The sequence below is a fragment of the Ziziphus jujuba genome, chromosome 10, assembly GCF_031755915.1.
Source record: "Ziziphus jujuba cultivar Dongzao chromosome 10, ASM3175591v1".
Lineage (NCBI taxonomy): Eukaryota > Viridiplantae > Streptophyta > Magnoliopsida > Rosales > Rhamnaceae > Ziziphus > Ziziphus jujuba.
Window position 1 is genome coordinate 25,619,954 of NC_083388.1, and position 14,056 is coordinate 25,634,009.

General features: G+C 34.2%; 4 protein-coding genes across 6 annotated transcripts; all 4 read right to left on the minus strand.

Moving 5' to 3' along the window:
• Positions 1-2,685: 2,685 nt before the first annotated feature.
• On the minus strand, positions 2,686-5,247 carry LOC107412364 (uncharacterized protein At4g13230). Its single transcript, XM_016020126.4, has 3 exons — positions 3,949-5,247; positions 3,672-3,797; positions 2,686-3,284 (listed from the first exon to the last, which is right to left on the minus strand). Exons 1-3 carry the CDS (start codon positions 4,069-4,071, stop codon positions 3,078-3,080), a joined length of 456 nt encoding a protein of 151 aa, XP_015875612.2. The 5' UTR covers positions 4,072-5,247; the 3' UTR covers positions 2,686-3,077.
• Positions 5,248-5,375: 128 nt separating this feature from the next.
• LOC107412431 (probable UDP-arabinopyranose mutase 5) lies at positions 5,376-6,693 on the minus strand. The gene has a single exon (XM_048468059.2). The coding sequence runs from the start codon at positions 6,691-6,693 to the stop codon at positions 5,644-5,646; it is 1,050 nt and encodes a 349-aa protein (XP_048324016.2). The 3' UTR covers positions 5,376-5,643.
• On the minus strand, positions 6,683-8,801 carry LOC107412376 (uncharacterized). Its single transcript, XM_016020145.4, has 3 exons — positions 8,491-8,801; positions 6,908-7,037; positions 6,683-6,824 (listed from the first exon to the last, which is right to left on the minus strand). Exons 1-3 carry the CDS (start codon positions 8,602-8,604, stop codon positions 6,805-6,807), a joined length of 264 nt encoding a protein of 87 aa, XP_015875631.2. The 5' UTR covers positions 8,605-8,801; the 3' UTR covers positions 6,683-6,804.
• Positions 8,802-9,571: 770 nt separating this feature from the next.
• On the minus strand, positions 9,572-13,932 carry LOC107412426 (uncharacterized). Of its 3 annotated transcripts, XM_025070938.3 has the most exons (5): positions 13,751-13,932; positions 11,411-13,290; positions 11,176-11,267; positions 10,917-11,003; positions 9,866-10,005 (listed from the first exon to the last, which is right to left on the minus strand). In XM_025070938.3, exons 2-4 carry the CDS (start codon positions 13,287-13,289, stop codon positions 10,947-10,949), a joined length of 2,028 nt encoding a protein of 675 aa, XP_024926706.2. In that variant the 5' UTR covers position 13,290; positions 13,751-13,932; the 3' UTR covers positions 9,866-10,005; positions 10,917-10,946. The 3 variants fall into 3 exon arrangements, with proteins under 3 accessions (XP_048324015.1, XP_015875689.3, XP_024926706.2); XM_048468058.2 differs by lacking the exon at positions 10,917-11,003 and having other exon boundaries at positions 9,572-9,999; positions 13,751-13,930; XM_016020203.4 differs by lacking the exon at positions 10,917-11,003 and having other exon boundaries at positions 9,572-10,005; positions 13,751-13,928.
• Positions 13,933-14,056: the final 124 nt, after the last annotated feature.

The window sequence follows — 14,056 nt, forward strand, 5'->3', positions numbered from 1 at the left end:
ATAATATAGAAAGAGTAACTAATCAAATGGGTCTTTGCTTTAAACCAGCAAAGGAGGTATGAAAAGTTAAATTAATGAACTTTAGATGGTTAGTCTTTTTAGAGACAGTCTAGTGACAAAGTCATTATTTATCAGAATAAAAATTACAAGTTCGAATTTTCCATTTCAAAAATTTAGGAAAAAAGAAAGAGGAAAAAAAAAAAAAAAGAATCTGACTATAGTAATCTGCAAACTTCCTATGTATAATGATGGTGTTTGCAATTAGAAGCTTAGTTATAATAATAATTGGTTTTTATTTGCTCTGATGGAAAAAAATTGGCCACTAAAATCTGATACTTTTACAACTAACATCCTGAATGTGGTTAATTTCATGAATTTTGCCTTTATTTTTTTTACGTCTTACATTGTTTTAGTTGAACATTTATTTATATATATTGTTTGAGAAATTCGAAGAAAATGCCCTTAGAAAACATCCATAGATAAAATATATGGATTTTTTTTTTTTGTGACTATAAAGCATGGATACGTACATTGACATATATTTTTTAATTTTTTAAATTTGTGCATATTTCTTTTTCAAAAGATATATATTCACTAATTTGTACATATACTATCAAAAATCTCTCAAGCTCTGCGAAAGTAAAACACCTATGTACACAAACCAATAAGATCAAAAAGAAAATTGTGTATTCAGGTGTCATTTTCAAGAAGAATTGATCATCGGTCCTTTCAAAAGAAGAAGAAAAAGAATTATTTGATCAGTCTACACGACTTAAATGATAGCAATATTATAGATTATATTATGATCTAGCCAAGCAAGGAACCAAAATTCATGACCTGCAATATCAAAATAGGGCTTCAAGTTTGCAAAATATAGAGCACAAGAATAAAAAATTTAAGTTTATTCATGATATAACAAAAAATATTGAGCATCACGAAGATTACATGTAAATGAACTAAGGCATAACTCTGTCTACCATGGCCATCTCTAATGAAGCTAGCTCTTTTTTTGAAAAAAAAAAAATGTTTAAATGAAGTAAAAGAAATCATATAACTTACTTACAGGGAATTCAAATCAAGATAAAACTCTCTTTCAAATCCTACAAGTTAAAATTTTTGAAAGAGAAATTAGAGAAAGCAAAACAACCAAATATGACTACATAAATACACAAGAATATACAAGTGAGAAAAAAAGGCTTAACGAGTCAAACGAAGAAAAAGTTTCATCTACCAAAAAAAAAAAAAAAAAAAAAAAGCTTAAATAGGCAGAGAGAAAGAATCATCTAGAAAAATGATTCTTTCTATGAGGGAGAAAAAGAACCAGAAAAAGTGGGTAAAAAGATGACTAGAGGGTGAGATTGATATCTCCAAGGCCATCTCTATAAGTTTTGAGTAAATTTATAATTGAAGACTAACCTTGTCCTTAAGAACCTCTCTCTTCTCTAGAGCCAACCATGGCTTATAATGGAATAGTATAGATTCTAAGTAGATTGAATAAAAGAAAGTAAAGCCAATTCAGCAAAAATAATTTTTAAAAAAATGAGGGAAAAAAAAAGAGAGAGTAATTAAATGCCTGTTGCAATTAATACTGAGAAAATTTCGAACTTGCAATTGCTTGTTTAATTTGATTCTCTCTGAGTACTCAAAACAGCTTTTGACACATGGAAGTTTTATATAATTTAAAATGGCTATGTTTTACATATTTAAACTGTATTGTAACAAATGTCTATTAAAATTCATGTGGCTTCATGCATGTCTCTCATCAATACCCATAAAAAAGTAGACCAATTTTATTTTTTTAAAATTAATTATATGCTAATTAATTATTTGGAATTCTTAGATTCATATTTGTTCAATATATTCATCAATGGAGCCAAATATGGTAAAAGCTTGAAACTGTTCTGTACCTGCCTTAAAGAGATTCAAGGATATAAGATGGGTAATTGGATTTTCACTTCCAAGATGATTTGTTCAGGATAGAAGATTGCTAATTGGATTTTCACTCCAAATATGATTTGTTCCATTCATACTTTTGGAAACATTTTTTTAAGATATTAAATGGGAAAGATAGAAAAAAGCATGATAAGTATTGTCACATGGTCTAAACAAAGGAAAATTGTAAAGGCTTGAAAGCTCCATCCATAGCATTGGCAATTAATTAATATCAATGTTTAAATCATTACCATACAAAATATCAATGTGTAAAAAAAAATCACATATGATTTCATAATACCAATTTATTCACCAACTTTTTGCATACTAACTAATGTGAAACAATTTACCCCAAAAAAAAAAAAATACTAATGTGAAACAAATTAATTAGTTTTGTATAATTTTGTATTATACTCATTGGTCGGTTATATTTTGCTTTTCAACAATGTTAATATTTTCCTTTGTCACGCCCTTTTTAGCCACATAAATTTCGTCTTCGAAATGGTGAATTTAGTCATACTATTTTGTTGCCAAAAATTAGTAGTCCTGACAAAATCTAACATCTTATAAAACAAACATCGATGCCTTTAGTTATTGCAACGTTTTTTTAATAATATTTTTGACCGGCTTGAAATTTAACAAAATCCCAACCATTATTTATCCTTCATGTAATTTCAAATACTTACAGACCAGTAATTAATTACTAGAAAAAAAGTTTAATACAACTATTTTATGATGAATAATAACCATATAAAAAAAATCACCGTTGTCATCAAGCATGAATCATAAACTGATAAACAGAGATATTACAGCTCAGATCTCATTAAACCCAGTTCAGTAATGCGCAGTAGTTTTACAGATGAGAAAGGATTTATTAGCACGCTGAGAAGTAAGAAGTAGCATTTCCTTCTACATCTGACATGAAAAAAATAAAGGCAAAAAACTACATACACCCCACTATATATATATATATATATATATATCTTGAATTGAAAATTCAAAAATAAAAAATAAAAAATAAAAAAAATGATTAAATCAAACTGAAATGTAGCCCCCATTAATCAATGGAGATATAAAAGGGAAGAAAAAACAAACAAATAAAATCTCCAGAGATGAGCTTTAATATTCTAAAGGGCATGAATTAATTAATTCATGGTCTTTTTCACTTGCTCGGCTTTTTCTTGGACACAATTTTTAGACTCTTCAGCCTTGCCTATCACGGTATCTTTGGCCTTCTGGGCTGTGTCTTTAGCAGTTCCCCAAGCGTCTTGCGCTGTCTGCTTTGCTTTCTCCGCCACATCTTGGGCTGTTTCACTCACCTTTCCTGCCATCTCTTTAGCCTTTTGGGTAACCTGCAATAATGCCAATCCATATATACATATATATAAATAGAAAACTTACATACAGTCTTGCTATGTTAAACGTAAAGGCCCACATTATGGTCACATTATGTGATGATGTATATGGGACCTGATCACACATAACATAATGTGGGTGTAAATGTCCATTATAGAAAAATTAAATGTAGAGGGTAATTCTAAAGTGCTGTTCATTCGCATACGGAGCCGATGCTTAAGAAAAAGCATCGGTTTTGCTTTGTGCATGTAACTGCAAAATCGATTTTTTTTTTTTTTTTGAAGTATAGATTTTGAGGTGGATCCGCATGTGGACGGTCTGTACCGTAGCTTCACTCATATATATATATATAATTTGAAATGTATAGATGTAATTAATCTTACATTGTCAGCAGCAGAGGCAGCAGTATCTTTGATATTTTGACCAGTCTCCTTGGCTTGCTTTACCCCTTCTTGTACTGCTTCTTTGGCTTTTGCTGCTGAAGCTTCTTGATGTGAGCGTGCCTGTGTCTGTGCATGGTAATTCACAATACATTAATCAACATATATATGTATATATGTATATATAAATATATATACACACACGTATAATTTATAGATTATGTCTTTATGGTTATGATTAGTATAGAATTTCAGAAACTTCTAATTGAGAAAGACTTACTTGCATGCGTCTATGGGCAACAGGCAAAAAGACACTGCTGGGTTTGTACATACATCTCCTTGCAATTGTTCCTCCAACATGAGCAAATTTTGGGAGGCTGGTAACCAGGCTAAAGCTTGCCATGATTTTTCCAAGTTAATTTGCTTTCTTTTCGATCTCTATTTAAGGATTTGGTGTTATCAAACTAATCAAGAATTTTGTCTTAATAAGCTGGGTATGTAAGGAGAAACTCTCTATATATAACCAACTTTGCGTTGTGCAGTGGAGATCAGAGCATTTTCCGCATTTGATTGGTTGGAAAATTTAACCCTTTAACAGTCAAACAGGACTCAGTATTTCAGGACAGTTACTATTTGGCAATTATTCTGTATAACTTGTTTTCAGTATATTTGGTTTTTGCTTTAAATTTAATGTGATAAAGTTCAATTATTTCAATTCAAGGTTTTTATTTTATTTTATTTTATAATTGTTGATATGTCGTTACTAGTTAATTAGTACCGATATACTTATCCAACTGGTTATTTATCACTACTGAGAGTAAAAGACCATTTATTTATTTATTTATTGCTTTGTGAAATCGACAAGTTATGAACTTATGAAATGCACAATTGCACATGTTAATGCGTTATTATCTTTTTGTATGCTTGCTTGTCTTCACTTCAAAAAGCTCTTAAAGCATAGTAACTATTTAACTGTCAAATCCAAGAGTTTGAATCCCCACCCCAGTATAAAAATAGAAAATAAAAATGCTAAAGTTCTGCCGGCTGATTTTTGTTTTGACATCATGTATGTATGTAGCTGGTTGATTGTTGCCAATATATCAAAGTTTTTTTGGAAAGATCACATTACTCTTGGGATACATATCAATATCAAATGACTTGAGCTTTTCACAATTCCAAGACGTTGCAAACTGACGTGACTTTGCAGTAATTGCCAAGATGCTCTTGTTCTACTGCTTTGGTTGTATTATTTTCTTTAGAAAGGCACTTTGATTGGGCTTTTTATGAAAACAGAGAAACGTGCAACCCAAGAAACGGCATGGCTTTTTCTGGCCCAAGATATATATTCAGACGTCGTTTGAGAGGGCATTTGAATTTGCTTCTCCTTTAAGAAGAGATTCAAAGAGAAACTATATCTCATTAGCTTTGCTTGTACGCATTTCTGTATTAACTCTAAGAAAACACTTATTTTTAAAAGGCATGCCAAACGGGGCATAAACAAGGGGTAACCGTACGGAACAGTATACAAGCTTCTAAGTCAACATGCATGGATGTATGAAAGCTTATCTTTTAAAATAATAAAATAATTCTAAATTCTGATCAGCAGATGTCAACTTCTTTAAACAACTCTTTTACCAATGCAGCAGTGGTTCAGTATTTTCTTGTACTAATCCAAATATAAAATGATAAACAGAGGGGGAAAAAAAGTAACAAGAAACACTCCAATATTATAAATCCATGACTACATTTTGACCATTGAATTGCAATGTAACAAGGAACACTCCAATACTATAAAAATTGTCATAGCAACAAATAAATATGGCGTCATTATTTCGACCCCACATATCATACTATTTTAGTCAGCTACAAATCAGTAAAAAAGGGGCAAATCAAACACCAACAACACAGGTAAACGTGAATTATAAGTAAACTGTAGGAGGAAAAAAAGCAGCACCAGATTTAACAATTAATTCCTCTAACTGGATCCCACTTCCTTCCAAAGCTTCACCCACTCCACCATTGCTTCAGCAGCACGAGTAAATACAGGATCCGATTGACCTAGCTGCTCCTTCACCTGTTTTGCAACCTCCAGTACACAATCCTCTGTTTTAACTATTTCTCGATTCAACCTTACTGACTGAAAGAAAGGAACCACTTCCTCCATCAGCTTCACCCCTTCCCACTCTTTTTTCAAGCTATCGATGGCATTGCCCCTTTCTGTTCTCCATACATAGGGAAGTCCACTTTTCACACCAAGCCCAAGATGATCACATATAACCTTTGCACACATTCCACTCCAAATATCTTCCACTGTTTCCCACCTAAACTTCCCCTCCTTTGCCAATCTAAAAGCCGGGAACAAAGTTGGGCCCACCAACTCACGGTCGAAAGCAATGTTGATTCCACTCAAAGGCATCAAGGCTCTAGCTGGGACAGTCAGCACAGCATCTACGTATCGTGAATTCCTCTGCCCTCCCTTGAGAGCTTGTGTGGGTGCATCATAGTCTGCCAAATTCAGCCACAATCCACATGACAGTGCACATGTGACCCCAGTACGTAGGCTGAATGGGTAACCACGAACAAAATCTGCTCCCTTTCGGAAAGGATCATACAGTGTGTTAAAAAAGAAGGGAGTAGCTGGAGTTGCCAGATTGGATATATGCTGGGCCACAACATCTACTAAAGAACCATCTTTGTCCTTGGCTGGCATGCAGTCATCATCAATAGAGACAATGTATTTCTTCTGGGACACAAGAAAGCCAAAATACCTGCATGAGTAACCAGTGAAGACAGTGGAACTGGAGGAACCCACTATTCGGTCTATATCAGATTTTTTATAAATATCAATGTTAAAGCCTTCTGATAAATGGAGTTCCTCTTTCAGATCAGGGTCCTGGACTATGATCAAGTGAAATCGAGAGAATATTGGTCTCCATTCGTTCAGGAACGATGTCAGGTCAGAACGGAGTGCTGCGATCACAATATCAACCTCATCATCCTTGACATTGATATGTGAGTGAGACATCTTGAAAATGTTTCAGAATATAAAGTGAGAAAGAAAGAACGTGACCCTCCTTAAGGCAGCTAGTATGTCTTCACAAAGTTAGGAAGTTCACTCACACAAACACTACTAAATTCAGAACTTTTCTGAGCATCCTGCCAAAGGAAATTTGAAGTAAGCAAACTAGTACAAAGCATAAGGGAAGGACAGGACACTGGAATTTACAAAAAAGACTTACTTGTAGGAAGTACAGGGATGAGATTCTGCCGGATATTAAGAGCCTGAATTAGTGCAAGGACTTCATCTTTGCCAGTTGCCAAGAACAACTTGAGAACTTTCTCGTTAAGCTTTCCAGCTTTCAAAGTTCTCTGGATAGCATAAAAGTAAGTGCTATTAAAGGGTGTTGTTTATCATTCAAAACATATTAAAATTGAAGGCTAAGGGGCATGCAAAATACTATAGAAATGCAAAATAGTCAAGATAAATAACAAGCAGAAATTAAAGAATCCACATGGCAGAACAAATGCCAAAGTTTTTAGTTCACTATTTCAATCTTCTTTTGATGTCTTGTGGTTTCTTCTCTTTCAAGTCCAGAACCAAAAAAAAAATAATAATAAAATTAATAAATAAAATAAAATATCAAATATTTAGTGTTCATAAAGACAGCCACTGAATTTAAATGCATTCAGAAGATGGAGTCTAAAAGAAAAACCAAAGTCTTGCAAATTTAGGTGAGTGGAAATTCCAAATCTCCAAAAGCAGCATCTTCCACATGACTACCACTACCGACAATTTTTATGCGCAAACATGATCCACTGTTGATTGTCCATCCCTTGTCACGTATGTTCAATGAAGGGACTGCAGGGGGTTACTTCTTTTGACATCTCATTAGTTATTCGAAAGACATCAATGGAGTTGTTGAGTCAAGAAAATCAAGTTCTGTGAGGAACAAGTCCAATGTAGTTTAAAAGACTATTGGTCTAGTATGCTAGTATGGTGCATTGGTTGAAAAGTAGTACTATGAGATCAAGGTAAAAAACTTTTAATTGTTCTAAATGTGGATAAAGCCATTTTCTCAACTGATTAAGGAGCATTAAGGAACCCCAGGATTCTTCTTAAACATAAAGCATACAACCCATGCTACGAGATACTAGAAATGAGTTAAAACAATCGTTATTATGATTAATTCTGCCTTAGATGAACCTATGATCTGATCGTAAGACATATATACTACAAGGTAATAATTCTTTAATCTTCCCAAAAAGAAAAAAAAAAAAAAAGGGAAAAAAAAGAAGGAAAAACCTCGCCAACGAGTAATATAGGCAAATCTGAAATCGAAATGGTTAGTAGAGAACCCAATTCCATATACTCCCAAATTTTTTTTGATGTATCGATCTAAAACATAGGCTAAAACGAATCAATACCAGCATAAAAAAAAGTGTATGATTTCTACATAGTCAGCCATACTACAATTAATATAATGGGCACCTTTAACTAGAATCAAAAACGAGGAAAACAAAGAAAATAACAGTAATAAAGAAAACCCATCATACAAAAAGATTATAAAAGAAAAAAGGAATTTTAGTAAGACATAAATCAAAATCAAAATCCGCCGATTAACATCATGATTCCAAAAAGTCAACGTAACCCATTTAGTAACTGAATCACGCTTGCCCATTTCACATAACCAATTTTTTAACTCAAAGTAAGGTGCATAATATTCTCAGGTAAAAGTGAAACATCAAAAAAAAAAAAAAAAAAAAAGATCAAAACTTTTTCTTACAAGAAACGATGAAAGGAAGAGAGATAGAAAGGAGTTACCAGGAAAAGGTCGAGAAGGATGTGATCAGGGAGTGGAGAGAGATCAGAGATGTTAGAGATATTAAAGAGTGCCGAGTCAATTGTGAGAGAGAGCAAAGATGGCGGGGTTCTCATTCAATCACTCATTTCAAGACAAATAATTATATAAAGTAATTATCAAAAAATCATTTCGCTTCCCTCTCTCTCTCTCTCTCTTTGTGGATCACTTTCTCTCTCTAAAAAAATAAACCATATAAAGAAAGAGAAGAATGGGTCAAACGCTTCGATCTGAGGAAGGAGAACAGAAACCCTTTGCGACGCTTTTTTTTTTTTTTAAGTAAACAGTGTTTTTCTTTTTGTTATCTCCGTCCGATCAACAATGGCCGACATCTCTGGCTTCTCACTGTGTTTGCACGTGCTCGGTTCACCTCACGTGCGGTATAATGGAATGGACTTCCAGTTTCCAATCAAGCCCATAATAGTGTTTGTGAAATTGGGAGTATAAGCCCAAACGGACCCAACTCGATTTATTATTATTAAGGTTTTTCCCACATGTTAAATTAAAAAATTTTATGCATGAATTTGAATAATGACCTTGGCAATTTTTTTGAAACTTAATTTTCTTTTAAATAATAAAATTAGGAAAAAAAAATTGATTTTAGAATGTGTATATACTTTCCATTATTATTCTTATGCTGATGTATTCTTTTCTCTTGATGAAATAATAAAATTATAATGTTTCAAGCTCCATTTTTTGTTTTTTTAAATGTATATGTACATAATTTTCATAATGTTTTTTCCACACTAAATACGTTGTTATATTATAAGAGAAAATCACGTTAAACTTTGTGTTAACTCTCAAAAGATAAAAAGTTTAACACATTTGACGGGCATTAATATATTATTTTTTCTATTATTATTATTTTTATAAATAATTATGTGTGTGTGTGGTTACTACTACCACAATCATATTCTAGAAAACAAATCAAACAATTCCAAAAGATTTTGTCCCCTCCACTTACCAGTTCTATAGTATATTATCAGCGTTACTATAGCGAGCATGCAAGACAAACTAACAAATAATATTTGTACACAAATCAGATTTCAGAAAATGAAACAGATTATAACATGCATTCTCATTCATTTCAATTAACACCACAAAATGTATTGTAGCTAAATTTACCATGCAAAGCAAGCAATTCCCAAAATGAAACTAAAGAAACGTTGTTTTTAACACGTGTACAGAATGCACCCAGAAACAGACACTTGGGAAGTCTAAAAATACAAGCCATCTAAACAATTACAGATTGTAGTCTATTTAAGTCCAATTATGGACATGAGAAACCGAAGTTTGCTGTTAACTTCAATGAGATCATAAGGGTCTTTGAATGATGCTGGGGGTTCCACACCAGTGAAGACATAGAGAGCCTTAAGTTCCTCCATGCATGTTTTCTGGGGTGTCACTTTGTATCCTATTATACTTCTCATCGCCTCAATCTGTTCCCATATCTTTTCCTCATTGTACACTTCCTGCGGCTGCAATAGTTAGTCCTTTAACCATCAGCAAATAGAAGTTTCTGTTACGAAATTGGGAGAAAAAAAAAACAAATAGCAACGGAAACAAAGAAAGCGAAGAACAAACACACAATTAACGTGGAAACCCTTGACGGGAAAAACCACGGGCAGGGAGAAACAAATCCAATATCGAAAGATTGGTACAAAAGGTGAGCCTGACTGCGCAATACCTTCTAAACCCTAATTTCAACCGAAAACCAAAAATATATAGTACATAAGAAACCCTAAAATTGAACAGGTCCATCGGAGGTCCGAGACCTCCGCTTCCACCACTGAGCCCCAAATTTTTCTCCAAAATTTAGTTTTACCAAATGGGTCGCACCGCGAGCTTTTCGGGTCGGGTCAACAAGAATTCGGGTCACAAACTCTAACAGTTTCAAATATGAAAATTATAAGTTTGAAAGAAGTAGTTAAAAGTTCCAAAATTCTAGGCCAACAGATCAGTGTCTTATTTGCTGAATAGAGAAATAGATTTAACAATGAAAGTTACAAGATAGTTCAAAAGGTTATGGTTTGTAGAGGAGGAGAGCGAGTTTAGTTTAGCACGGTTTGTGTTCAAGATGGGGATTCTTGTAGAGAGATGAAAGTCTTAGACTTAATTTGAAAGCTAGAGAACATTGTAGATAATCTAATAATCACTCACTCTATCTTTACTCTAAGAGAAAAGTCTGCAATATAAAATCTACTTCTCAGATAAGCATTTTCATGGTTATGGATGAATTCAAATCTAGATATAAGATTTCCAAATTAAGACTTAGAAATGCATTAAATATCATGTGATGGAGTAAGAATTAACTTCAGTTACCAAAAATATGGTTTTATTGAAGAAGCAGAAGAAAGGAAGCACATCATCAGAGTGGCACTTCCAGTACCTCTCACTATTTTTTGTCCTTGAACGCACTTCATTTTTTGGCCAAGTTCTTCTTCCACTTCTTCTTCTTCTCCTTTTTTCTTAAATACTTAATATGAGATGAAATAGCAGTCAATTACAATAAGCAAAAGCGAGATGCTAAGGATCTTATGATGCATAAACCTAAAAAGGCATGGACTTTCAAATTTGTTTTTCATCCCAATGGATCATCCATCCAATTACGGTAAGTTCTATACTAGGATCAAACATAAATTTCTGACCTCATTCGAAGGCATGGGGACTTCTTTTGCAGAGGAAATTCCAGCATCTTTAGAATCATCTTTCCTAAGTGAAGCAGCATGATCCATAGAATCTGCAGTTTTATCACACAAGTAAGTTGAACATTTTGCAAAACCATCAGTCCAAACTAGAACAATAGTACTTCAAAGTGCAGAGAAATCCCATGTCAAAAAAGAACACCATGTGGCAAACCAATTGTAAGTTAAGAGCTTTTACCCTTAGAAGTCTCATTAACTGCATATGAGTATTTTCCTTTAGCTACGTTTTGGTCATCAAACCCACTTTTATTCCCAATCTCCCCTGCATCTGCATTCGTTAGAGCAACAATTTTCTTCTTCGATGAATTTGCATCATCAACATTATCCTCGGGTTTTCCTTCTTGTAATGTTGATGAGCTGTTAACAACAGGTATTTGCTCCTCTCCCATGCCAACATCCCCTGTTACATCATTTAAATCGTTCTTGTATTCCATATCTTGCATCTCTTGACCTTCTTTCGCTACTTCCTTGATATTTCTTTGTGCTCTTTCTTCTTCTATAATCCCAGTACATTTTCCCAATCCAACATCACTATCAACAATTTCATCTTCGGCTGGTATCTCCATTGCTTCAGTTTTTGTAGTAATCATTTGATTTCCATTCCCTTCAACTCCTTGTGTTTTTTCAACATCATGTTTTTCCTTCTCTACAGGATCATCAACTTTTCCCTCATCCCTGATTCTTTCGAGCAACCCTGTCATCTCTTTTTCTATTTCCTCCTCTTCACTATCATTTGGTCTTGCTTGATCCCCCTTTTCTTCAATTACTATAGTATTTACTTCACTATGAACAATTTTATCTTCAACTGGTATCTCTATATCTTCAACTTTTGCAGTAATCCTTCGATCTCCATTGTCTTCAACTCCTTGTGGTTTTTGAACATCAAGTTTTTCCTTCTCTGCAGGATCATCAGCATTTCCCTCATCCCTGATTCTTTCAAGTAGCCCTGTCGTCTCTTTCTCTATTTCCTCTTCTTCAATATCATTTGCTCTTGCTTGATCCACATTTTCTTCCATTACTACAGTAGTTACTTCAATTGTTGCACCTTCCTTTTCTTCATCACCCTCATCCAAATCCAGAACAACTCCATGCACCTTGATTGGCTCTTCATTCTCTCTTTCATGTGGCAAGGTTTCTTCCTTGTACTCCTCTCTGTCACCTTCAATTTGGACCCCATTAGTTACCTCCAAATGGTCATCCACCAAATCTAGATATTCACCATCATCTTCCTGATACCCATTTTCCTCAACATTAATAACATGTACATCAACCTTTTCTTCTCGATCTTGGGCATTATTCCTTCTAACACCCTCTTGTGCATAACCCTTCTCCTCTTTGCCTTTCCCTTCTTCATTTTTTTCTTTATCTACTAATTTAACATGATCGACATCCCCAGTTTCTTCTATTTCATTCCTTTTCACATCTTTTTCCCCAATATCGCCCCTGTCCATTGCTTTCCCATCTTCATTTTCATCGTTGTTCTTCTCTACTGTTTTAACAAGATCTTCAAAACGTTCAATATTTTCCTCCTCATTCATTTCAACACTCTCTTCCTCATGATAGTCCTCCTCCCCCTCCTTCCTTGCATCCCATTCTTCAATTTCATTATTTTCCTTCTCTGACAATTCAACTCTTGTCTCAATTCCTCCTCTTCTATCATCCTTCTCCTCTTCTTCTTCCTTCTGCATGTCTATGCTTTCCTCTAAGCATGCATCTCCTCCTTCTTCCAAATAGATTTCTTCTTCATTGTCGTTACTCGCAGTTCCGTATTCCAACAGACGAGGTGCAGGCCTCGGGAGCAACTTGCTCATTAGCTTCTGAGCGCAGGCATAGCTAGCCAAGAAAACCCCAGAAGGAACTGAAACAGCAAACCCAATTGCGGAAACAATCACCAGCGGTGGAAGAACCAATGGTGCAGAGGAGAACAAAACTCCAGTCACCAATATTTTCTTACCAAGTCCCAAACCCTTGTTCAAGATCCAACTCACCCTGCCTCCTCTGTTATAACTTTTGGATTCATATTCCTGAATTTCCCACTCGTCATTCGGGTCTTCCATCCTAGAATTTTTTTTTAAAAAAAAAAAAAAAAAAAAAAGGAAAAATGTGAGAAATTTATCATATGTTTTCTTCTATTTCTCTGTTTGCTTGCATAGAAAGTAATTAATGAAAAAGCTAGGAGCAAGACTGAAGATTTAAAAAACCCACCATATTAATTTCAAAAGAAATTAAACCATGCCTAGCTCAAAATGTAATCACGAGCACAAGTAATTATAAAAAATAAAAATAAAAAATTATAAGAGACCCATAATCAATTAAAAAACAGAAACTTTTAAGGTTTTTCACAGTAGTTAGAATGCCCAAACTTCTGATTGTAACTCGGAGAAAACGAAAAGAGAACCAATTGAACTAAAGTTTCCCAAAAGCTTCTTATCATAAATGGGTCATCATCAAAATCTCTGAAAACAAAAATGTTCCAAACTTTTCTTGTAAAATAATAAACAGACCATAAACCATTTACCTGATTTTCCAGCTCGATCAGCGTACTGCTACTTGGGTGGATGAAAATCGACTCCCATGGTGAAATCTTGAAGCGGCAATGAAACTTACTTGTATCCAACGGAAGTTCGAAATCCAAAGGGTTTTGTTTGAAACCAGAAGCAGAAAGTTAAAACCCATGAAAGTGGTTTTGAGGAGGCAGCCAAAAGAGAAATTAAAGAAGACAAATGGCGAAAAGGAAAAGAATCAATACTGACACGCGTTTGAAAGTGGGCATTGACAGTTGCAGGCTACCATCATCTCTCTGTATCTTCTGCATGCACCATGC